This window comes from Sminthopsis crassicaudata, chromosome 1, assembly GCF_048593235.1.
Source record: "Sminthopsis crassicaudata isolate SCR6 chromosome 1, ASM4859323v1, whole genome shotgun sequence".
Classification (NCBI taxonomy): Eukaryota; Metazoa; Chordata; class Mammalia; order Dasyuromorphia; family Dasyuridae; genus Sminthopsis; species Sminthopsis crassicaudata.
Window position 1 is genome coordinate 747,214,870 of NC_133617.1, and position 27,295 is coordinate 747,242,164.

Below are 27,295 nucleotides of genomic sequence, written 5' to 3' on the forward strand. Positions count from 1 at the left end.
CAACCAAGCGAAATAAGACCCATTGTGGTTAAGGAATTACCCAGGGTCTCACCAAGAGTAAGAGTTGGAGACAGAATTGCACATTATGGCTTCCTGACTCTAAAGCCAAGTCTATCACTGGTGCAGATCGCAACCCACACATGCTTCTTGTCCTTGGGAAAGAAGATTGGATTTAGAATCCAAGATCCCGGTTCAAATCCTGGCTCTTTTATGTTCCAACTGTGTGACTGGGTAGTTTAGTCTTCTTCTCTAGGCCTCAACTTCCTCATCGGTAAAATTGGGGGAAGGTGGTGGACTAGATTCTTCTGAAATCTCTTCCACCTCTGGATTGATGATCCTGTAATTCTTATCTCCTAGCACATGACTAGCGGTCCGTTGTTTGTAGTCATGGACTAGACAATATTCCCATATGCTATACGCCCATTGAGGCTGGGCTAGTGAGACCGAGACTGTCCCTCTAGTGCATTCAGACTGTCCAAAGGAGGGCACCGGAGAACCAGCTGAGAACTAGGGCTCTTTACCCAGGGAACCCCTTGGCCTATGGCATCCTAGTTACCTCCTGAGGACCTTATCGTTGGTGATTATGTAAAACTGACAGCTGCTTATAATTATTTGGGGCTTTGGGTAGAAATCATTAAAACCATCTGCCTTTATCTTAACGCTACCAGACTTAAACCCATGGGGTTGCTCCTACCTAACTTCAAACAGGGCAGTGAGGAAGAAAAGACAGCTCCCCACATTACTAACAAATTTTCAGTGATTCATTTACATGTACAACCAGTTATTTCAACAGCCTTCCAACCTTTAATTATCTTCTAAATATATGTAATTTGGGACTGCTAATTAGATAGCAATTTAATGCTCTCATAGGGATTCAGATGCACTGTTGCTTTTTTTTTTTTTTTTTTTTTAAATGTAAACTCCAATAAGAATCATCCCTGGTATGCAAATGACTGCGTTCTTTGGTGATTCAATGAACTGGAGAAGCTTTGGCATTGGGCAAAATCTTGCACAATTCAGCTTTTTGCTCTTTCTGAAGATGAATCTTTCATCAAAGGAAGGTTGAGCTGGCCAGAGAGAGACAAAGGTAGAGGAGAAAGAGCTAGAAAAATGGAAAGGGGGAAGGGAGAAAAGAAGAGGGGGGAGGAGATTGGGGGGGGAAATAGAAAAGAAGAAAAGAGAGACAGAGACAGAGAGAGAAGAGGAAGAGAAAAAGAGGAAAAGAGAGGAAGAAGAGGGAGAGGGAGGAAGGGAAAGAGAAAAAGAGGGATGGAGGGAAACAGAAAGACAGACAGACAGACACGCACACACAAAGAGAGTGTGCGTGCGCGCGCGCGAGAGAGAGAGAGAGAGAGAGAGAGAGAGAGAGAGAGAGAGAGAGAGAGAGAGAGAGAGAGAGAGAGAGAGGAGACAGAGAGAGAGAAAGAGAGACAGGGAGAGAGAGAGAGAGAGACAGAGCCAGAGAGAGACAGAGACAGAGAGAGAAAAAGAGAGGGAGGGAGGGAGAAGAAGGGGGGAAGGAGACAGGCTCCTAGTTTAAGCCTAACCCCCCATTTCCGAAGGTCACTCTGTAGCACCAGGGCCCACATATGTCTCTGTAGCTAGTAGAATCTCTGGCTCTAAAATGGAGCATGTTGCTTACCTCATCTATCCTCATGCTGATCTCTCTCTCTCTCTCTCTCTCTCTCTCTCTCTCTCTCTCTCTCTCTCTCTCTCTCTCTCTCTCTCTCTCTCTCTCTCTCTCTGTCTCTTTCTCTCTCTGTCTCTTTCTCTCTCTCTCTCTCTCTCTCTCTCTCTCTCTCTCTCTCTCTCTCTCTCTCTCTCTTTCTGTGTGTGTGTGTGTGTGTGTGTGTGTGTGTGTGTGTGTGTATGCACGCGTGCTCGTGTGCTCTTGCCATTATCCAGCTGGCCACTGTGTTAATTAAGACTTAGTGGTTTCCCCAGGGCAGGGGAGAGCAAGGGAGTGTTTCCCTCAAAGCCCTGAGCCTCTGTTTCCGGTGTAATCTTTACCCCTCTTGCAAGGGATCTTGAAATTGCATAAAGATGGGCTTTCGTTGGAGGAGAAGCTCTTGATCAATGAGATGACATTTCGCAGTGATAGAAACCAGGACTCCAGTCTGAGCCTTGCATCATTGCTTGCATTCTTGAACCGAGGCTACTAGAGCAGCTGAGGCTCCCGGGCCCCAGGAGGCGAGGGGGCTTGAAACAAATCTATAGAAAGTTGTATAAGATCATTATTCAACAGAAAGCATGGAATTACATTTTGATGAGGTTAGGCGGACTAATTCATCATTGGTGATGGCACACAGACAGTCTCAGGTACGGGCCCAGAAAGCAGATTAACTGGAGAAGCCCAGAGGTCGGCGGGTGTCCTACAGAAATTCAGCCTCCTTCCCGGATCCTGTACAGTGGAAAGCTTCTGCCAAACAATAAAGAAATCAACTCTCCCATACCCCCTCCAAATCAAATTTCCTTAAGGGACCCCACCCTCAGCTAAATTAACAACATAAAGCCACCGCTTCCTGTCCTTTGAAGCACATGTGTGGATATTACATAGAGGCAGGGGCTGTAGCAAACAAATGCCATAGCTGTTGGGGGCCTGGAGCAGCAAGGAAAAGTGGCCAAGAGTCCCTTTTTTTGTGAGCGCAGAGATGGGACGGGATGCCGAATGGGAATGGAGTGCCCGGGAGCGACGCTGGGTCAGATCACGGGGTAACTCCGGCTAAGTGAAATTGATGGACACCTAGCGATGGTTTCAGGCCTTTCCTAAATGACCAAGCAGATATTGCCATAATAAGACTTAGGGATATTCTGGTTTTTAGAAGTTTGCAGCAACTGGAGAGGAAGATGGTTTCCGACGTTTCCTCATAGAGGAATCATGTAACGTCATGGAAAGAAGTCCAACTTGGAGTTAGGAATCCCTGATGCAAACCCTGCCTTAGATGCTTACTAGCTGTGTGACTGTGGGTAATAGTAATAGCAACAATAAGTAATTTCTCTATACTGCTTTAAGTACTTTCTATAGGTTATCTCACAAAACTTCAAGTCCCTTAACCTCTCTAGCTCTTGTTTTTTTCTGTACACAAAGGGGAGGGTGGATTTGATCTGATCACTTCTAAACAATCCTCTAACTTAGGTGTCTTCTCCCAGCATTACCCTTCCCTTCTCCTCAGAGATTCCCAGCATCCTTCAGGACATAGGTCAAAAGCTTTTTTTTCTCTTTGACCACAAATGATCTCCCTGCAAGAGCAAGCTGTAGCACACTCATATTCTGGCTAGAAAAGACATGAAGAATAGTCATGGGTGGAAGTCACAAAATAGATTGGATAGTGCAATGGGCTGCTTGGCAAGGTGATGGTTTCCCTTCACTGATGGTGGAGATTCCCTTCTGTCAGTGATGCTGTAGGAGACTCTTGTTCATGGTAGATAGCCTCTGAGGTCCCTTCTAGCTCCAAGCTTCTCTGGTTCTAGCTCCAAACACCCCCTCACACACACACACATACACACACATACACACATACACACAAGCACACACACAATCATACACACATATACATACACATACACACAAGCACACATACACAAGCACACACATACACAATACACACAAGCACACACACAATTAACGCACATATGCATACACATACACACAAGCACACACACTCACATGCATGCACACATACACAAGCACACACAAGCACACATACAATTGTACACACATACATACAAGCACACACATACACACATAAGCACACACACTCACACACATGCACACATACACAAGCACACACATACACACAAGCACACACACAATCATACACACACATATACATACACAGAAGCACACACACATACACACAAACACACACTCACATACATGCACACATACACAAGCACACACATACACAATACACACATACACACAAGCACACACACAATCATACACTCATGCACACACAATTACATACACAATACACACATACACAGGCACACACACTCACATACATGCACACATACACACAAGCACAGACACTCACATACATATACACACATGTACACACAATCACACACAAGTACACACAAGGCACACACTCGCATGCATGCACACATACACAAGCACACACATACACAATACACACAAGCATACATACAATCATACACACATACACATACACACAAGGCACACACTCGCATGCATGCACACATACACAAGCACACACATACACAATACCCACATGCACACATACATACACACATACACAGAAGCACACACACATACACACATACATACATACAAGCACACACTCACATGCACACATATACACACATGCACACACAATCACACACACGCAAGTACACACACAGGCATATGTGAGTGTTCCAGCACACGGCGGGGATGCTCCCTGTGTGTTTTGCCCATTCTAGCTGATCTCACAGTTACTTGTGTTCATGGTTTATGTCCCTCGGTTGAACACAGGCCCCGTTGGAGATGGAACTTGTCTAAGCCAATAACGGAACTCTCCTGCGCACCCGCACAGAGCAGTGCGCACACTGCCGGGGCGCAGCACACATTTATGGGAGGGATGGAAAACACTGACTATGTGCTCCCGTAACAGCGGGAGGACCAGGAGGAGGGAGCAGGCTGTCTGCTCTCGCAGAGGTCACGCTCTCACTGGGGGAGACGATATGAGAAATGAAAGGCCGAAGGGCTTTCCCAGAGGCTCCAGGGCCCCCACTCATCCTGTGCATCGGTCCCTGGCCTGCTTCCTGAAACCCGGCGGTCAGGGCTGGGAAGGCCGACTTCCAACGTGGAATCTTCTCCCACCCGGGCCGCAGCGGGGGGACCACAGGGCCCCCTGCACCAGCTGCTGCATTACCCTCATGGTTTGTTTCTCCCGGAAAGGGTGAGACGCCCGGAGGGTTATAGTGGAGCACTGCTCCTCCCGCGGGCTCGGGCCGCGGCGCCCGGCACATAGTAGGGCCACGGAAGCACGTGCTCCCTCCTCTTCCCTCGGGCGGATGCGGAGCGGCCTCGCGGAGCGCCTTCCCCGGCGCCCCAAGCTAGGCAGCCGCTGCGCCTCCGCGCCGCCCTCCGCTTGTCTCCGGCGGGAGCACCCCGGAGGCTCCGGGGCTGTCAGCGGGCCGGCTGCTCCGCTCTCCCCGCTCCTGGCGCCCGGAGCCCGAGCGCTGTCCAGCAGGAGCCTCTCCTCAGGAGAAGGCCCACCGCCCATCGAGGCTCCCCGGACCCCCGGCCCGGCCGCCTCCGCACAACGCCCGCGGCCCAGAGAAGCGGGACCCCCCCCGGCCCCGGGGAGGAGACCACGGCAGCCCCAGACCCACGGTCCGGGCAGCCGAGACCATGGCGGTGCTGGGGCGCCACCTAACGGCCAGTCTCGCTTAATTCAGCCTAAGTCCATCTGCAGGTGAGGATCCGGAGAGGGAAGGAGGTCTGGGCAGTCTCTGAGTGCTGCCGAGCCCACAGGGACGGGCAGACGCGGCTCGGGCGTGTGTGAGTGTGTGTGTGAGTGTGTCTGTGATTGTGTGTGTGGTTATGTGTGAGTGTGAGTGTGAGAGTGTGTGGTTATGTGTGTGTGAGTGTGAGAGTGTGTGTGAGTCAGTATGAGTCTGTATGTGAGTGTGTGTGTGTCAGCGTGAGTGCGTGTATGTGTCTGTGTGTGTATATGTGCACATGGGTGTACATGTGGGTGGTGGGGTGTATGAGTGTGTATTGCACCCGTGTGCTTGTATGTATGTGTGCACGTGTATGGACTAATTCAGCCCAGAGGCTGCCGCCCACCTCAGTAATGGGCAGAGGGGACCCCCTTGGCCAGCAGACCACAAGTACTACCAAAGCGCCTGTTCCCAGCCTGACTCACCCCTTGATGTGAGGCTCCCAGACCCCTGGGCCACGCCCCACTACTTTGAATTTTTCTCTATTGTGGAGGCTTGAAAAAGAGGAAAGAAAGAGGCCCTCTCATTAGAGAACTGGCCTACACTAGTTGTTTTTATCCAGACCTGGGGCCCAGTGGGATCCCCAGATAGATTTCAGGGGCTTATCAACTGAGATAGAGAAATAGACATGCAGATAGACAGACAGACTCATTAACTTCTAACTGAAATTAGCTTTCTTTTTTTGCTGAGACAATTGGGGTTAAGTGACTTGCCCAGGGTCACACAGCTAGGAGGTGTTAAGTGTCTGAGACCAAATTTGAACTCGGGTCCTCCTGAATTCAGGGCTGGTGCTCTGTCCACTGGGCCCCCTAGCCACCCCAGCATTTTCTTTCATTACAATTTCTTTAAAAATATTGTTCTGAAAACTTGATCAGGGCCTTCCTCCTATGGCCAAAGAGTTCTAAGAGTACCAAGAATACCAGGAAAGTGAAGAGGGGGGCCTTAGGGAAACAGAAGGAAAATCCTTTCAGTTCTGAGAACACTTAGTAGTGGAGTGTTCTAGATTAAAAGGAGATGGGGATGGCATGAATACAGGGAGAAGAAAAAAAAAGAAACAAACAAAAACAGAGACAGACTGAATGACTGTCTCTTCCTGACAGAGGGGACCTGCATCTGATTGTTAGTCTGGCCTTTCACCACACTCCCCAGTCAGTAATATTGCCCAGACTTAAAGACACCTAATAATTTGAAAAGTGCTTTACAATCATTATCTTCTTTGATCATTATTCCTTAGATTATGCCCATTTTACAGCTGAGGACATGGAGCCAAACTACCCAATCAGGTTCACACAGCTAGTAACTATCAGAGTAGATTAGAATCCAGGACCAGATGCCAATCAGCTGATGTGGATTTGAACCCCAGTTCTGTCAATCAGTCAGTTAGTGAATAAACATTTATTAAGCACCTATTATGTGTCAAGTCTGTAAAGAAAAGTAATGGCTGTTCTCTGACCTTGGGGGTCTCAACAGCCTAAAAGGAGACAGTCTGCAAACAATGAAATAGGAAAAAGAGCCATATATGAGATAAATTGGAGATGATCAGCAGAGGAAACCCCGCAGAAATAAGGTCAATTGGGGATTTCTGTAGATGAGGTTTTAGCCAGGACTTGGAGGAAGCCAGAGAAGTTGAGAGAGAAAGATGAGGGGGAGGGGGGGCAGCTCCTCTGGCTGGGAGCTGAGAAATGGAGGGTTTTGTTGGAAGACTGAGGTGTCCCCAAATCTAAGTGCTCCTGAAGAGGAAGAGGGAGGGGGTGTAACATGGCAGAAGAGTAGAAAGATGGAGGGAGGGCCCGAGGTTGTGAAGGTGCTGAATGCCACAGGATTCGTATTGCTTAGAAAATGATAGGGAGCCAAAGAAATTAGGGAGGGGGGTAATAAAGAAAGGGTTCAACCTGAGCTTTAAGAAAAATCACTTTACTAGCAAAATGGAAAATGGCTTGGATGAGGAGAGACCACAAAGCATGCTGTCACAGCAGTGCAGACATGAGCGTTAGTTCCTCGAGGCGTTTCCCCAAATCTGGCCCTCAGTTTCCTCATTTGTAGAAGAAAGGGTATGGATTCAATTGCTTCTTAGACTCCTTCCCGCTCTTGGACTATGGTCGTTAAAATAAACAATCAATGCCATAATCCAGAAATAGTCCAATTTTGGGGCTCCTTAGGTCTGGAGTCACCCCAATCATCCAGCTTAGATGCTTCCAAAGGGGGCTTACCTGGGCATTGCCTAACAGGAAGGTACTGTGTATTCTTTACCCTCTAGAGAGGGGGGACTTCCTTTACTGGCCATGTAGCCAAGCCAGACCACAACTTTAAAATATAGACACGCGCACACACACTCACACACACACACACATTCACACTCTCACTCACACACACTCACACTCATACATACGCACACACACTCACACTCACACACACACATACACACACTCACACACACATACTCATGAAGTTTTAACTGAAATCAGAATTTTCTTCCATACTTTTTTAATCATTGAGTAACCTTATGATAATTTTTATCTGATTTCTTGCTTCCAGTCTTTCTGGTTCATAATATTTCTTTCTACATATACTGCACATCGAAGGGGAAGATCCCTCATTCAGGTACGGCTGCCATGAACTGAACCAGTGAGAGAATGCTACTGTCCTTTGCTTTTCCTTGGCTCTGAATAAAATGGCCCAAGGGGATTGATTTCTAGTCTGTTATTTGTCCTTCTCAGGTGATGATCCCCCTCAGACTAGGAAATGAGGGTCCTAGCAATGGTGAAGCCAGAATTCCAAGTGAGGTCTCCTAGCCGGCTCACTCCACGTGGAAAGCTGCTACGTGGGACCATGGAGGAGAGGTGTCGTGGAACATACGGGGCCTTCCAGCAGGGGGAGCCAGGGCACTCACGACTGCACTGTCAGACACAAGACTGTATGTAGGCAAGGGGGCCCTGCTGCCATTGGGACTGGGTCTTTCTGATTCTCTCCCTTCTCTCACCCTTTGGATGAAAATGTGTCTTGGAGATTGTTTTGATAGTTGATGTTGTCTCAATTTCTCTGATTGGTACCTTGGGACAATTGTTAATGGGCTAGATTATAAATAGTTCTGTCTCAGGAAATTATTTGGAGTTTAGAGAGGAAGGCAGGCAGGCAGGCAGGAAGGAAGGAAGGAAGGAAGGAAGGAAGGAAGGAAGGAAGGAAGGAAGGGAGGTAGGGAGGGAGGGAGGAAGGGAGGGAAGGAAGGAAGGAAAGAAGAGAGGGAGGGAGGGAAGGAGGAAGGAAGGGAGGGATGGAGAAAGGAAGGAGGGAAGGAAAGAAGGAAGGAAGGAAGAAAGGGAAGGGAAGGGAAGGAAGGAAGGAAGGAAGGAAGGAAGGAAGGAAGGAAGGAAGGAAGGAAGGAAGGAAGGGAAGAAGGGAGGGAGGAAGGAAGGGAAGAAGGGAGGAAGAAAGGGAGGAAGGAAGGAAGAAAGGGAGGAAGAAAGGAAAGGAAAGGGAAGGAAGGAAAGGAAGGAAGGAAGGAAGGAAGGAAAGGAAAGAAGAAAGGAAGGAAGGAAACGAAGGAAGAAAGGAAGGAAGGAAGGAAGGAAAGGAAGGGAAGAAGGGAAAAGGAAGGAAAGGAAGGAGGGAAGGAGGGAAAGAAGGGAAGGAGGGAAGGAAGGAAGGAAAGGAAGAAAGGAAGAAAGGAAGAAAGGGAGGGAGGGATGGACAGATGGAGGGAGGGAGAGAGGGAAGGAAGGAAGGAAGAAGTTTCTTAATTTGCACAGATCTCAAAGTGACTCACAAAACTGAAGAAGGTAGAAAAGAATAATCTTAAAATAGCATAATCTCAGATTATATTTAGCCTGAATGATGTTAAAAGTCCAATTCCAAGCTGTGTCTGGGAGTTTTTCCTGAGATCTGCTGCTGTATTTTCCAGCTCCAGCTTTGGGCATATTTTCTCCCTCTTTCTCCTAGGAATATCCATGAGGTTTTGCCCATATCCCATGCCTTCTTGTGTTGTCATGGGTGGGGGGGGAGCCAGGGCATGGCTATTGACAGCTGCCTGGGCCCTCCCCCTGGAGACATCTATTGCAGAAGCACCCTGTCCTCTCTTCTGCCTTCCGTCCATAGAACATAAGTTCAATATAATTTCATAATTGAATGTATGAATGATGTAACTTCCTGCTCCGGGTCAAGGATGATTTCCCCCCAGTTCGGCGCAATGCTGGGCACATAGCTGAGAGTTCACAAATACTTGCTCAGTGACTGATTAAGCAAACTAATTGGTATTTGAATATTGTTTTAAAGATTGCAACATGCTCTCCATTTTTATATCATTTCATGTTCACAATAACCTTATTAAGTAATTATTAAGTAATATTATTACTTACAATGTTACAATAACCTTATTAAGTAATTATTAAGTAAATATTAAGTACTAAGCTATTATTATCCCCATTTTTCAGATAAAGAAACTGAAGTTCAGAGAAGAAACAGAAGATCAGTGAGTGGTTTATGGGTATACAACTAGTAAAATGTCCAATGCAGGATTCAAACTCAGGTGTTACATAGTCTAGGTGCAATTAGACCATGCTAAGTGCTGCCTTTCCAACTTTGTAGACCTTTGAAACCTAAGACATTATCACTACTAGATGACAAGAGTCAGAATCCCAAACCATGCAGACCCATTAGAAAGTCTGTTGGACTCCATTAAGATCATTAAATTTGTGAGGGTAAGTGCAGGAGGGCAGGGGCAGGGGAGGGGGGGGGGGGAGATCTCATTGTTATTGTGAGGAAGCAGCCATGAGAAGGATGCTGGAAGAAAAACTTTTGTAGTTCTAGCTCTTGGAGGGATGTCTGGATAAGTAAGGGGAAAAGGTCATGTCTGGAAGTATAAATCCAGTACATGTAAAAGCTGGAACTGGCCCTCAGCTCTTCCTGGCCAGGAGGCCAGGTATCTATCTATCTACCAAACAAGCTTGCCTCCCTCCAGCTTCAAGACCAAATAGCAGAAGCATACCCAGCGTCATTGGCTCAAAATGACTTCCCAGCCATAGGAAGGATGGTTGAGACATGCTTAGATGTGGGGAGATTGTCCAAAAACCATCCGGAGGGTAGAGTGGACTACAAGCTTAACAGAGATCAAGAGCAAGATTGAGAAGAAAAAATGAGACTTGGGCCTTGGAGCTGCATCATGAGGGGCCCCAGCTTCCAGGAATAAATTGCTTAGAGAGCCACTGAATTCTGCCCAGGGCAGATGTCAGCTGGAGTTGTTGCTGCTGTTGTTGTGTCACTTCAGTCATGTCCAACTCCCAAGGGCCCTCTCCGACATTTTTTGGCAAAGGTACTCGGTGGATTGCCATTTCTTTTTTCAGCTCATTTTACAGATGAGAAAACAGAGGCAGACAGGTGACTTGCCCATTGTCACACAGCCAGTAAGTGTCTGAGGCCAGATTTGAAATCAGGAAGATGACCTTTCCTGACTCTGTACCCAGCCCTTTATTTACTGTGCCCTCTAACTTCCCCTATCAGGTGGAATACTGCTGTAATCCATATTTTAGGACCACACAATTCCCCCAAAACAAACAAGCAAACAAAGAAACAAACAAATGAAAAAACCTCCACAAAACTACAGCAGCTGCAGGATGCTGAAAGACTTGGAAAACAAATCACAGGAACTGAGTGCTGAAAGACTTGGAAAACAAATCACAGGAACTGAATATGGGGGATTGTTTTAGTTTTTTTTTTTTTTTTCTTTTTACTTTCTAGAAGAAAAGAATTAGGGCAAATCCAATTTTAGGGTTTGAAGGGCTATCAATCCCCACCCCCACCCCATCCCCTCTTTAGCCTTTAAGAGCAGAATGAGAGCAATGAGCAGAAGTTGCTAAAAAAAAAAAAAAAATTAGATTTAAAATGGAAGGAGAGGAAACAGCTCCTTAACAATGATTCTTATGCAAAAGTAGTTGTGCTCTTTGAGATCTGGGGAGGCAGCTCAGGAGGCAGGGAGCAGTCTGTGAGACCTGAATTCCACTCCTTTCTCAGAAATTCATTAACTGTGTGTACTTGAGCAAGGCCCCTAACTTCATTCAGACTGTCTCCTGCATATAGGACCTCCCTCCCAAAATTGTGTGAGGATAAGATGAGATACTATTTGCAAAACACTCTATAATTATTATTATATATTTATTATTATTAATGGTATCATTATTATTTCATTTTCACTGAAGATCTTCAAGGCAAGGGTAGATGCCCATTTGCAGGAAGATGGTACTGGGGGTTCTTTATTGGGAAGGGAGTACAGAAGGATCTCTTCCAACGCAGAGATTCTGTGAAGTTCCTTTTCAATATGTTTAATAGATTTGAAAAAGGGAGTAGGGGAGGTTGACCTCATAAGGTATTGGCAGGAAGTCTATCTGCCGGGAAGACCCTAGAGATCAACTGAGCAAAGAACGCTTATCTATAACAAAACAGGGCCTTAGAATCACTGCCAAGATCCATGAAATCAAAGAAGCCTTTTGCAGGCCGGTCCACATGTGTGAGCTGCTTCAGAGACACTACACACTTCACACCCAACAACTGTACATGTTTTAAACAAATATTGGATGAAATCAAGTCAAACAGAGCTGGGAGAGAAGATTTCACTGGACAAAAGACAGAAATATCTGTTGTGTGCTTGAGTGAAGGCTAGGCCTTGGCTCTGGCCACTGCAGCCAGAAGAACTGGAGAGGCTCATGGAGGAGGGATAGATGGGTTCTTACTAGTCTGCTTCCTGGCTCTCCTCACCCTGGCCTTCACATGCTTTTGTACTCCATGGCTGCTCCTTCTTGGCACAAAGCAGAGGGGACACCCCTGTCTAATGAGGTTTCTGCTCTGTGACTCAAGTTCGTAACAGAGGGAACCATGGTCTCCCTGCCCATGCTTGCCAGGGATGCTACTATTCAGGGCTGTCCTCAGGGAGGATCACAGCCAATGTGGCCTGCAGCCCAGGGCAGACCCAGGTTCCCAGAGGAAAGAAAGCAATTGTCTCTTTTAAATCTTCCCATCCCTAACAAATGAAAAAGTGAGCAACAGCTGTGCGAGATTCAGTCACTCATCCATCTTTCCATTGATTCCTTCATTCAACACATATTTATGGAGTATTTATTTACTATGTCGGCAGCGCGATGCTATGGTGTGGCAAGGATACACAGACAGGTAGGGCGGCCCTTTGACTTGCATCAATTTCAGCCAATAGGTATGAAGCAGAGTCTGGGGACTCTGGGAATAAAAATCCAAATATGCAAAAAAAAAAAAAAAAAGTGCCTTTAATTGGTTCCTGTTCCACTGAGAAAAATAAAGAGAAAACCAATAGAAATATAGCCAGAGAAAATTGAAACACCACAGGCCTGGGAATCAGGAGATTTCAGCTCATGCTACAGTGGGCCAAGAATCTCTTTAAGGTCACAGGGTCTGAGGCCAGATGTCTCAAAATGTCACTGGTCTTGAGTCCTGAGGAGCCTGCCCACCAGTCCTCTGGTTGGCTCCATGCTTTCCCTCTTGCTACTTTCTAGGTAGAGGACATGAACTGGGGAGACAGCGGGATGCAGTAGGAGCAATGTTACTTTGGATTCTCAGAATCTGGATTCAAATCCCAGTTCGTTCTCCTACTGGTTTAATCTCCACATCTTCATAAGAAATTGGATCATATGACCTCTAATTCTCCAGCTCTAGGATTATTTCACTCCCTCCTGCTCACTGTTTTCCAAATCCAAGTCCACTTTCAAGGCTTAAGGCTGTCTGTTTTACCAAGGCCTCTGTGACCACTCCAGTCCAGACTTTCTTCTCCTTTCTTGGGATTGAAAATAGAGGAATGGGGAAAGGACTGCTTCAGGAGCCAGAAGACAGTCTGAAGATTGTCTCTGTCATTTACTCCCTGTGAGACTTTTTATTTTTCCTGGGCTGCTATTTCTTCATCTGTCAAATGAAAGAGTAGAACTCCACAGACCTATGAGAGTATCAGCTCCCACCATCTTTGTTGCTCATGCTGTCCAGCTTGGAGTCTTACCCATTCAGAGCTGGAAGGGACCTTGGAGGCCAGTCAAGTCAAGCACCTCATTATACAGATGAGAAAATTGAGGGGCAGAGAGGTCGAGACGTGTTCAGAATCACACAACCAGTAAGTATCAGTATATCATTACTAGTGTCCCACGGAGAATATGGGGATGGATAATGGAGAAAAATCAAAGCTTGAGTGGCTGAGTAAGGGAACAGAACAATGAGGACCCAGGGATATAAATGCACTGGGGCAAAGAAGTACCTGACTGGCTTCATTCAGTTCCGTGATTCAATGAATTTAAGGAAAGCTTCTCACACACCTGACCCCATTTAGGTTCTTCCTATCTCACTGTCTTAGTTCAAAACAGACTGAAGAATCAGAGTAACCAGTACATCAGATCCACTGCCATGAGCAAATGTCTGGTATTTTTTAAAAAGACAAAGAAAGTCAGTGGATGTCATAGCTAGCAACAACAGGGATTAGGGGAGTATATTCCTAAAATCTGTAGAGTGATGCCCTAGAAAATGGTTATCACATTCTCCCTAAAATGCATCAACATATCTTTATTAAACAAACATTCTTTCTGTTTCCTATCTAAAATATAATCCTCAATGAAATCAACCCTGAGCTGGAGCCAAAACATCATTTTTAACGCTCTTCAAGTGGAGTATTTATTGAAGAGTCCATTCAACTCAGGCATTTTTGAAAATGTAGTCATTAAAATGGGGACGGTTTTGAAAATTCTTCAAAGTAAAACTCTTCAAACTAATGTCATGTTTTGGGGAAGACATTGTTGGGACTAGGGAGATTCCCATGGAGGATCATGAGAAGGACATAAGGCCTCAAGTTCACAAAGAGTGATTGAAGGAGAATTTTAGAGAATAGAAATATTATAGAAAATGATAATCATCTCTTGTTTTTTAAGGATTGCCCACAGGGAAAAGGATTTTTCCCAGAAGAAAGGATTAGGAACAATAGAAGAGGCAAAGTGACCATTTTAGACCTTATTTGGGGAAATGAGTAAAGAGGGATAATTTTCTAACCCTTACATGTATCCCAAAGTAGAATGCTTTGGGGCAAAGAAATATGTTCATTCAGTTCTGTGACTCAATGAATTTAAGGAAAGCTTGGAGACAGTAGACCCCTACCCCATTATAGGAGGATTTCAAGTAAAGGGTTAATAGCCACTCTGGAATTATGAAGAGATTCTCAGGGAAGTATGGGCAGGTCTAGATGGCCATGAGCAATCCTTGCATTACTGAGACTATGATTCTTTGTGGAGAGATACAATGAACACAAAGGATCTCTGCAGGTTTCAAAGCTAAATTTGTAAACTGAGTCACAGGAGACTGTGTCGATTGGATTGGCCCGAAGTTCTCAGAAAGTTTCTCAGTGTCTAACTGAACACTGGCCTAAAAGCTGGAGCTGGAGTCAGACTATCTGTTCATTTGGATTATATTATACCGATTACTAACACACTGACCATTCTAGAAGCAGTTTATAAAATTGATCCCAGAAACCTTGCTCAGATTCACATGGTTGAGTAAAGAACTGCAGTCATATGACAGGGTCAGATGCAAATACTGGAGCTGAGCTTTCTCTACTGTCTGCAAAGATTAAAAAGCAATCCAATGTGCAGATATATTGGAAAATCATCATCTTCTAATGCAGAGGTGAAGTTACAAAGAGGCAAATGTAGACTTGATATAAGGAAAATCTTCCTGATAACTATAATTATTCAAGGGCAGGAGGGGATGTCTTGGGATGCTCTTAGTCTTTGCTTGGGGAAATCTTTAAACAAAAGTATTTTGGTCACTCATAGTGGGGACCAGATATCCATGTTGTAGTTGGACTCCATGGCCCTTCTAGCTCAGAAATTTTGTGATTTTGATTCTTGGAAATTTTTTCATTCATTCCATCAAATTATTTAGTCTCCACCATGTGCAAGGAAGAAATTATTTTATTCCCTGGAAAAAGCTTCTGGTCAAAACTGCTGATTGTCTCATTCAATCTTTCCAATCCCCATTTTGAATAAATAAGCAATCAAACACCCAGCTAAGTGAAATGAGTAATTCCTAACATCCCTGTCCAACCGAGCCAAACTGGGTTGCCCCTGAAAGGGTAGTGTGCTAACCATCACTGTCAGGGCCTTCTTTAAACCAAGGCGTTTCAATAATTCTAATGGAGTTACATATGGGATTAGCTATCCAATTAATTCTGGTCTTTTCTGCGAAAATATTGGTGAAACGGGATATTATGGTAAGTGCCAGCTTGAAACATCCATATGGTGACCACATGTACCCTGAGATGAATTCATTCATACCAAGACTCTCCCACCAAGACTGAAGGGTGATGGAACTCTATCTAGTGGGAGCATGTCTAAACAATGAGGCAATCCAGCCTGGAGCCAGTCCCCTCACACCGGAGTGTTGTGTCAATAAACATTTGCATAATGAATGCTGCCTCCATCTTTCTGATATTCACAAGTGCCAAAAAAGAGAGGATATTTTTTGCTGCTAAAAACAATTTTGGCTCTCATTTTTCTTTTTTATAAAAAAAAAAAAATTACTATTCATCGTGCTCATTTCACTGAAGAGGTGGGGCACTATGGGTTTGTGACATTGTATACCATCCAACTCTGTTGATGCATTAGCCAGTTTTAGGAAATTGATTTTTTTTATTATTTCTTTCTTACTCTTTATTATAAGGGAGAACTTCAGGGAGAGAAGAAGAAGAGAAATATATTTAGAAATTAAAGTGATTTTTTTTTAAAAAGAAGAACATTTTTTAAAGCAGGTTTCTTGCTTCAACACATTTCTGAGTAAATGTCACTTTTAACCATTGGGTACAAAATTACCGAAGAGTAATAGAGCAGATCATTAGGAAAGGTAAAATATAATACACTGCTTGCCACAGAATAATTGTTTAAGAACGGCTCTGTGGTTGCTCAATTGATTGATTAAAACCATTTTGAGTGTAAGAGATGCAAACTCCATTATGATGAGCTCTGAGGGATGAGATAGTCCTATGATTTTATGATTGCAAATTTTTACCTGTTAAATAATACTAAATGCAAATCAGACACTGGACAGTATATGGCTGCCTTTTTCTCCCATAAAGATGTTTCTTATAATGAATTACGGCTTACATGAATTATTTTTATCAGATAGATCATGATAATTGATATTAAGTTTATAAATTATCTAGGAAAATCCTTGTCTATTACTGGAGAATAATAAATAGCCTTTTAAAATGGGGAAAGGGAGATAAGTAGGAGCAAACAACCAAATGATTATTCACATGCTTATTTTCAAAGAAGCTTTCTTGTGCCATTTCTTACAGAAATGAAAAAAAAATCCAATATAATCTTCAGGTTGTAAATAAATACATAAATATATTAGTCTTACCAAAGGCCTGAGTTCAGGATGTGTCAGGATGTAGCCATTGTTGGTGATTGCAAAAGCATAACCGTGAATCCCCAGCTGTTGTAGAGAAGAAGAAATTAAAAAAGAAAACGAGAAAAGCCACAATTAGCTCACTCCTCTGTGAAACCCCAGAGCATCCGGACATTTAGTAACAAAGAGCTTAAATTTGGCATTCATAACTCTTCTCGGCCCCGTATTTCATTAAAATGAACACAAAGTGCTGATCCTTGACATTTGGTGGAAATGAAAGCTTGTCACTGGATTTAGCTTGGTAAATAGCACCATTTACAAATGGTACATGTGAGACAATTCTTCCAATTTATTGAAAGTGAAAACAATTCATAATATTTTTTTTCCTTAATGCCCCAAAGGCTTCTGGGCATTCATTGTGAAATCCTCCAAGTGGATTCTTGCCCTTTATAACTTACAGGGGGTGCCAGGACGAGTGGGACATTGACATGGAAGCATCTAAGCCCATTATATTTTTAGGGACCCTCTTCTAACTCTTCCATTTTCTAGCCTGTCATTTTCTAGAAGTCTCTGAGTCTAAATAAGCATTCATTCTCTAACCTTAAAGCTACAAGCCTATAGTGAGAGGTTTCCTTTACTCCATTGTGTCTCCACTAAATAGTTTCCTGTGAACTTCCACCTACACAAAACCTGAGGGGTGATTGTCAATGCAGGGGCCAATTTAATTTATGGTTTTTGACTCAATGGTAAAATGGGAAATAGTTTGAGAGCAATGAAATGTTTTATTCACTCTAAAAAGTATGGTAATCAAATTTAACACTGAACTTATTTAAATAATAATCCCAGCTTTTGGACAATATTTCTATTACACAGTTGAATGCACCCATTGGCTACAATAAATTTACCTACAAATAATTCATGTATTAAAATTGCCTCAAGTATAGAACCCTACTGATAAGTTTCCAAAAAAAAAAAAAAAAAGACAGAAAATGAAACCCACTTTTGCAAGAGCAATGAAAAGAACTTGAGAGGGGATGAAGAAACCTTCTATTTTTTTCCCCTGAGTTATTTCATAGCTATGAATTGTCCTGATGATAAATGCTATTTTCTACAGAAAAGAAAAAAAAAACTTAAAAAAAAAAAGTATTTGCAGCTCAAGCACCCAAGCATGGAACTCTTTGAGGATCCGACCTAAAGAACTTTTAAAGCATGAATCATTCAGTCTGTTTGTTAGTTTAAACTTGAGCTATTAGAAAGTTTCTTCAGAGAAATGGACATATTCAATTAATAGTTTTCCAAACATCCCATTTGGAAATGTACATGGGCAGTCAAGGGACTAAGTGTATCAGGAATAAATAGGATACAAAATGCATCATTAAAAGGACTTTCCAAATCATGGAGATCACAGATCCTTTCAAATAATTATTATTTGTCTTAGATTTAATGTGACCAACAGTTCCTAATAAGGTCTTGACTCTCAGGATAAAAGTTTGTTTCAACATTACTTTAGCTAAATAAGAAGTTGCTTTCTCTCTGAAATGAATGTAGACAAGTTTATACTTTCTTTCCAGAAAAATGTCAAGAAAAGTCAGTGACCTTGCATTATTTGCTGGGCATGACTCCTTGCTGGGACAACACAGTGACATTTCAGAAATGACTCTGAAAGTTTGGCTTTTTCCATTAGCACTAAATGACATTGGATGGGAAATCTACACCCTCCATTAAAAAGACAAGTGGTATTTTGAAAGCTAGTTCGCCTCTCACAGGACAGGCTTTCTTATCTCCCTCATGTCTGTCAGAAGGAAAAGAGAAATCTGAAGGGATGCCATTTAATTTGTGGCCAAGCCACGACTGAGTCTGAATAAGCTCATGCTCCTTTCTCTGAAGGTGCTGACCGTGCTAACATTTTTAAAAAGGTATAGTTAAGGTGCCATGTTGACAAAGAAATAATAATTGTAATAATAACAATAATAGCAGTTATCAATAATAGGTATCAAGCATATGTATAGTATTGTAAGGTTTGTCAAGTGCCCTGAGAGATATGCTGTTGTTAGTTGCCATTTTAAATCCATTTTACAGATGAGGAAACTATAACTGAGAAATCAAGAGGCTTGCTCAGGGTCACACAGATGCAAAAATTCTGAGGTAGTATCAGATCCCCCTTTTACCTAACTCACCATGCATGTCAGCATCCTCAATAGTAGTTCTCATAAGCATTCTGGTATTTTGGTCTATTCTCTCTGCCCCTCACAAGGGACCCATACTCTTTGGAAGAGCTAGGGAAATCACAACTCATGTCCTAGGAAATTCTCTAAGAATAGATATTATAGACAATGCAATGGTGTATGTTGAGGGAGGGAGTTCCATACAGATCTTCTTTTAAAGCAAAAAAAAAAAAAAAAAGGCAGGGGGAGCAACAAAGCTGAATTCGTTGAATGGAACATTTTAAGATTTGTTCCAAATATATGTAAGTTATAGAGTCCAATAGTGAATCATATTTTCTTCTTCATGAAACTAAAAATGAATTTACTTTTGTTGCTTCACTTTGGTTTTCATGTAGACTGGCATGAAACTACCTTGTTCAAAATGCATCATGGCATTGCCTATTTATATTCTTGGAGCTGGAGCTTCAAGATTAAGAAAACTGATGTAATTTACCCTAGATCTTCCAATGAGCATGGGCCAGGGGCAAAATTTGAATCTAGTGTCCCACACTCCAAGGTTTGCCCTCTATTCCCTAAATAAAGCAGTCTCTGCCTTATTTGATCATTTATTTATTTACAAGTCATCTATCAAGTACATCTGTGGATATGAAGAGCAACATAGTAATCAATCACTCAATAAGAAATTTTGGGACTCACTTTGTACCAGATACTATACTAAGCTCTAGAGACATGAAGAAAAAAAATCAAAGAAAAGTTCCTGCTTTCAGAGAACTTACATTCTAACGATGGATTCAGCATATAGCTATATTGGTATCTTCAATAAAAGTCGACATAAGATAACCATAGAAGATTCTAGTAATTAAGGGACAGGGAGGAGTGGGGAGGGCTTCCTGCAGAAAAGAAGAGTTGTAGTCAAAAGTCTAGAGTTCAAATCCTAGCTTTCCTGCTCACTCTCTGTGACTTTTGGCAAATCATTTGGCTTCTTTTGCCCTTAGTTTCTTCATCTATAAAATGGGATAAACTTAATAACTCTGAGTTCTCCTTTTTTCTAAATCTATAAATTCCCTTTTCAAATATTCATGATTTAGAAAACAATCATACATTCCTTACAGTGTTAGCTGATCTCTCGTCAACATATAACAAGACTCTTGAATTTGGGGGCTAATTAGAAAATTCACACACCCACGGTTGGCTTCATTTAATACATTTTCTTCAATCCTGGAAGTGCATTGAAAACCAGGAAGGATGTTCTTTGGTATTTGTCATAAACACATGAAATATCCATTCCTTCCTTATCAACTTCCTCCTTTCCTGATGAAAATAAAACAAGTTCATTTTTCTGCATAAAAGCCACAAAAATGCTCTGCTGAACAGAATTGTCCTCTGACTTTGGTGAGGGGGGCCTAGGGCAGGTGCCAAAGTCCAGCCTTGACTTTCTTTCCCAAAAAGCTGCCAAGGATGATTGTAAGCAATCCTTGACTTCATATTTTAAACTTCCCAGTGCTATTTTCCCGACGCTTAAAAGTCAAGAAATACTAGGGAAGATGTTTCAAGCTAATAAATCATGTCACCTATTAAGGAGCCACATGATAATGAGAAACCTGAAATTTAGTAAGTCTCAGATTCAAAGTCTACCTCTGACCTAGACTTCTTGGGTAATTAGCAACTCCCTAGAACTTAATTCAATATCAGAGATAAAAGTGAAAAATAAAATTATATATATATATATATATATATATATATATATATATATGTATATATATATATATATATATATATTCCCCATGTTTAGAAGAATTGTTCAAATTTAACCTATATTGGATTATTTGCTGTCTAGGGGAAGGGGGAGGCAAGAAGGGAAGGAAGAAAAAAAAATTGAAACACAAGGTTTAGCAAGAATGAATGTTGAAAACCTGTGTATTTTGAAAAAAAATATTAAAAAATTTCCCAATGATGAGAATTTTTCATGAAGTCAGCATTGAAGTCAAAAGACCCTGTTACTTTCTTTTAATACCCAAACTGGCCAATTAATTTCTCTAAGCTTTAGTTTCCTCATCTATAAAATGAGAGTTGGCTAAATGATTTCTTTTGGAGGCTTCTTCTGATTTGAAATCTGTGATCCAATGAATAGATTACTTTAGGATATAATGGCCTCCCCTTCAAACCAAGGTTGGATAACCAAAGTAGATGGACTTCTTTTTGGGGTGCATGCCAAACCAAATAGGCATCCCTACCTCTTCCCACAGTGATATTGCCTAATTTATCATATTAAGTTAGAGGCAAATTGTCTCTCTCCAACAGTAGAAGGAGTTTCCTATCATTGTCTATCCTTATAAAAATGAAATTCACAAGTTTATATCAAAACAAAATGCATTGCAAACCCCTTCCCTTCCATGTTACCTTATATTTAGGAATGGTCTTTAGTAGCTCTTTTACTGGGACATCAGTGCCGACCACTCCAAGCAGAATTCCTTTAGATCTCTGTAAACAATAATAATGATTTGAAAAAAAAGACTAGAACCAAGATATCACATTCTATTAAACTTTATTTTATAATTATATTTGTTTATAATTATAATATTTTATAATAATTGTCTGTAATTATATGAAATAATTATATACAATCATTTCTTGTACCTAATATGGAATAAAAATGAACCCTCCTGTAAGGGAGGGAAACCTGCTACAAACCTGGAGGAAGGAATTATTTTCATTCTTGTAGCAAATACACACAATTTTTCTTTGTTCAGAAAATTAGAAACCATTAAGAGAAGAGGCTAGATAGAAGGGAGTGTGAATTGAGGGAGATGGTAGTCAGAAGCAAAATACTTTTGAGGAAGAACAGGGTAAAAGGAGAATGAGAGAAGGATAAACAAAGGGAAAACAAGGGTGGATGGAAATACACAGCTATTAATCATAACTGTGAAAAAGATTACAGCAAGTGTCTCTGACAAAGGCCTCATTTCTCAAATCTATAGAGTACGGAGTCAAATTCATAAGAATTCAAGTCATTCCTCAATTGACAAATAGTCAAAGGATATAAACAGGCAGTTTTCAGACAAACCGAAGTTATCTAGTCATATGGAAAAATACTCTAAATCACTATTGATTATAGAAATGAAAATTAGAACAAATGTGAAGTATCACCTCATATCTATCAGATTGGATAATATGACAGAAAAGGAAAATGATAAATGCTGGAGAGAATGTGGGATGGGAGAAAATTGGAAGACATTGTTGATGGAGTTGCGAATTGAGCTAATCATTCTGGAGAACATTTTGGAACTATGTCCAAAGGGCCATAAAGTTGTGCCTAACCTTTGATCCAGCAATTCCACTCCTAGATCTATAGCCCAAAAAGATAAAAGAAAAGGATCTATACGAATAAAATATATTTACAGAAGCTCTTTTTTGTTGTGTCAAAATATCGGCCGTCAACTAGAGATTGGCTGAACGAACAAGTTGTGGCTCATAAATGTAATGGAATATTATTATATCATAAGAAATGACAAGGGGGGTGGTTTCAGAACCAGGAAAACCTTGTACATAGTAACAGCAATATTCTGCAATGATCAACTGTGAATGATATAGCTACTCTGATCAAGATACAGGTCCAAAACAATTCCAAAGAACATAACAACAAAAACTCTCCAGAGAGAGAGAGAAAGTTTGTATGTCTTGTGGACAAGTCCACAAAGTTCCTCTCATGTAGGAGATATGAAGCTTTCATGCAGTTTGAAGTAGACTTTTTTGGTCTGTTTTCTTTCACAATGTGACTAATATGAAAATATGTTTTGCATGACTGCACATGAATAATCTATATTCAATTGCTTGCCTTCTCAATGAAGGGTAGAAGAGGGAGAAAGTGAGATAATTTGGAAAGCAAAATTTTAGAAAGTGAATTTATTTGTCCCCATGTAATCAGAAAAAAAATAATGAGATACACAAGGAAAAAAAGGAAAGAAAATTAGAAGTTGGGTTAAAGCTAGAAGGGAGGAGATTCGAAAGTTATAATTACTCAACCAATAATAGACATTTATTAAGAATTTACTTTAAGCCAAGAACTATGGCATTGAATACAGAGATCCAATGCCAAAGACAGGAAGACCTGGATTCTCTAACCCATAATGGTTATGGGACCCTGACACATCCTCTCAGTGATCTAGGGAAATCTCTATAAATTGTGGAAGAGGTGCCAACTTGCATTGGGAGAAGTATTTCCCTCATTGGGGTGTTCTCTATACCAAAAAACATCACAGGTCAAGCCCCAATATGCTAAGAACTGTGATATAAGGAAAAATCTCCAAGGAGTTGAAAATCTAATGTGGAGATACCATACACATAACTATATATATATGTGTGTGTATGTGTGTATATAATATATAAATGCATATAGAGTGTGTGTATGTGTGTATATAATATATAAATGCATATAGAGCATAGATAGAGAGAGCATAGCAGCTGAGTAGATAAAAATTTACCTATTTCCCCTCAAGAAACATATTTATAAGGTTAAAAAAAATTTTAAGTGCCAGATAAAATTTTTTTCCTCAGCTCTTGCTTCAATCTAGTTCCTAGGAGAGAGAAAGAAAAGAGCCAAAGAAAGATGGACCTGGCTTGAGGAGTCTACAAGGGATTCTATTCCTCAAATTAGAGGGTACAAACTGGGAGGAACTCCAAAGCCATCTAGTGTAATCCTTTCATTTTACAGATAGGGAAACTGAGGTCACAGAGGTCAAGTGAAAGAACAGAGGGGATTTGATCCCAGGCTCAGAGATAACAGATACAAAGAGCAGGTCATCTATAATCTCAAAAATCTTACATGCCGGATGCCCATCAATTGGAGAATGGCTGAATAAGTTGTGGTATATGAATGCTATGGAATATTATTGTTCTGTAAGAAATGACCAGCAGGATGATTTCAGAAAGGCCTGGAGAGACTGACAGGAACTGATGCTGAGTGAAATGAGCAGAACCAGGAGATCATTATAGACTTCAACAGCAATACTATATGATGATCAATTCTGATAGACGTGGCCCTTTTCAACAATGAGATGAACCAAATCAGTTCCAATTGTTCAATAATGAAGAAAAACAGCTACACCTAGTGAAAGAACTATGGGAAATGAGTGTGGACCACAACATAGCATTTCCATTCCTTCTGTTTTTGTCCACTTGCATTTTTTTTTTCTTTCTCAGGTTATTTTTACCTTATTTCTAAGTCCAACTTTTCTTGTGCAGCAAAATAACTGTATGGATATGAATGCATGTATTGAATTTAACATATACTTTGACATATTTAATATGTATTGGTCTACCTGCCATCTAGGGGAAGAGTGGGGGAAGGAGGGGAATAGTTGGAAGAGAAACTTTTGCAAGAGTCAATGATGAAAAATTACCCATGCATATATCTTGTAAATAAAATGCTATAATAAAAAATAAATTAATTAAATAAAAAATAAAAACATTTAAAAACAATTAAAAAATAATTGCAAATAAAATATTACATTCTACTAGAGGGGGTAGAGATACATGCTCAGAGATTAGTGAATGCAGGAGAGATACAAGAGAAATAAAGGATGATATATTAGAAGTGGAAGGAGGCAGGTACTAAAATGGAAAGCAGTGGCGAACGTTTCCTGAAGGAGAGAGGACATGAGCTGAGCTCTGAGAAGAGAGCACGGGAATCCCAGAAGGAATCAAAGGAAGAGGATCATTATAGGCACAAAGGAAAAACAGTCCAGGAAAAAACACTGAGACTGAGGATGGATATTATGTAAGTAGAACCCCATAATCCAGTTCAATTGAAGCTCTGAGATGGTGAGGATGAAGGATCAATTTGCAAAGATACTACGGAGTCAGATTGTGCAGGATTTTAATGTCCATTGGATTTTATCCTAAGGAAAAAGTTCTTGAAGAGAGGGGTGATAGTTAAGATCTTCACTATGATCACTTTTAAAGATGTATGGAGACACTGAGTCAGGGAGATAAATCAGAAGATTATCACAAAAGTCCTGCTGAGAATGGCCAAACCCTTCCTGCCCTAATCAGAAGGACCTCCATGATTATTCATATTCAAAATATGAAACATTTTGGTGTTCAGAATGCAATGAAAAAGTCTCTGTTTTGGATACCTCTGGAATCTGTTTCTAGTTATGCTGACTCCAGATGTATCCTCTAGGGGAAACAATAATTATAAACACCCCGACCTGAGATGTAACAAAACTGACAAGAACTTTTCAGTTGATTCATTGCAATGCCATGGGGAGAAATCAACACTTACGGTTTCATTTTGCTTGCTGAAGACAGGCATGGCGACCGTGGTCATCAAGACCAGTCCTTGATCATCGGCAAGCTAGAAGAGGGACGACAAGAGGTTACTAGCAGTCCATCTTTATTTCTAGCAAAGGTATCTTAGGAAATGATGCTTGGTCCAAAGTCATGGCCAAACATTCATGGCTTCTTCTTTGCACAACTTAGGCTTGGTTGCCTTGACTGGACAGAGATCGATCACGTTCCTCCAGCATCCCCAGGGGAGCTCGTTATTATGGCCTATGTCCCTGGATCAAGCTGAAGTGCAAGTAAATGACCTAGAACCCAAATATCGTGTATACACAACGATTCCAAAACACAAGCTAGAGGCCAAAGGGTAGCTCTACAGACAAAATCTGGAGTCTTTGGAAGAAGATCGTATCAGCAAACTTCCATGACATTTGAGTTCTGGATTGACAGGACAGCAGCACACTGTGAACCACCTATAATCACAACACTTGGCATTGACGGATTGATAATAGCTCAGAACAACATTTAGATATCTGTTAGTGTTTGCAAAGCACTTGCTGCATAAATTATCTCATTTGATCCTCATGATAATCTGTGAGAATGATGTGTTTATGATCTCCATTTTTACAGATGAGAAATCTAAGGCCCAGAGAGATCCAAGGGACCTGTTCAGGATCATACAGCTACTCAATGGGGCTGGATTTGAACCGAGTTCTCACTCGAGGGTCTTTATTCTTTCCCACTAGATTGCATGACCTCTCATGGATGTACCCAGTATTGTTACTGAACACTGTTGGCTTTATTAAAATGTATTTATTGTTTCCATTGACAAAAAACCATGACGAAATCTATGAATGTTGTATTATTATTTCAAAAATAGGCAAAATGATATGTGCTTTAGCAGATATTAAGTTCAAATATACCTTTCACTTCAATCATATGGCAATTAGCAATATAGCATTAAACACACCCCACACACACACACACATACACACACACACACACACACACACACACACACACACACACACACACACCTTTTTTCTTTTTCCTTCCTTATAGTAAATTGCTATGAAACTCACCAGCTCCTAATCCAGTCCTAAGTAAACAAAGGAAAGGGCCTATGTCCCATTTGGCCCCATCCGCCACATGGTGATCTCAACTTACCTCACCAGGGGAGGTCTTGGCCATGCGTGTGACCAGACTGTGGGAATTCATTTGCTGGTTCAGCTTTCCAGTTAATCATGATTCATCTAGACGGGGACAGAAATGCTGGGGATGGGGCAGGAACTCAGAAATATGTGTGCTATTTGTATACCATGAAGCACAGGGCTCAGAAAGAAAACTGGATTCAAATCCTGATTCTGCTCTTTGCTATCAGGCTGACTCACTTCTCTCAATGTTCTCATCTTTTGAAGGAGGGAAGATTGACTGCTAACTTTCCTTGCAGCTTAACATCTAGAGTGCCAAGGCATTGATCTCTGAAGTGGCTCCCATCTCAAACCTGGAGCCTGAGGCTGCTCATAAGCAGAGGGCTAGGATCTTAAAGTGTCCGATAATCTATTTACCATCATAAGGGCTGTCCTAGTTCTGAAGCTGAAGGGACTTTAAAGGATACTTAGTCAAACCTCTTCATTAATAAATAAGGAAACTGAGGTCCAGGCAGCTAGGCCATTTGCCCAGGGCCTTACGGGTAGCTTACAAGTGATTGAGATGGGATTTGAGTTCAGGTCTTTTTCTACCGAGTTACACAGATGAGAATGTATTTTTTACCCCTATGCTTAAGAGTGAACAAGATGGCTCCTTCCAATAGGGAGATGATCAGGCCAGTTCTAATGGTCTTGTGGTGGAGAAAGCCATCTTCACCCAGGAAGGAGGCTGTGGAGACTGAGTGTGGATCGCAACATAATATTTTCCCTTTTTTGTTGTTTGCTTGCATTTTTTCTTTCTCATTATTTTGCCTTTTTGATCTGATTTTGCTTATGCAGCATGATAATTGCACATGT

At 41.7% G+C, this 27,295-nt stretch overlaps 1 protein-coding gene across 3 annotated transcripts in view; it reads right to left on the minus strand.

Moving 5' to 3' along the window:
* CACNA2D3 (calcium voltage-gated channel auxiliary subunit alpha2delta 3) overlaps positions 1–27,295 on the minus strand; it is a 1,031,774-nt gene that overhangs the window by 254,793 nt on the left and 749,686 nt on the right. For all 3 annotated transcript variants that reach the window (XM_074284452.1, XM_074284451.1, XM_074284453.1), the window contains 3 exons: positions 25,291–25,362; positions 21,408–21,488; positions 16,855–16,929 (listed from right to left, as the gene is read on the minus strand). In XM_074284452.1, coding sequence (XP_074140553.1) covers positions 16,855–16,929; positions 21,408–21,488; positions 25,291–25,362 — 228 coding nt within the window. The remainder of the gene's footprint in view (positions 1–16,854; positions 16,930–21,407; positions 21,489–25,290; positions 25,363–27,295) is intronic.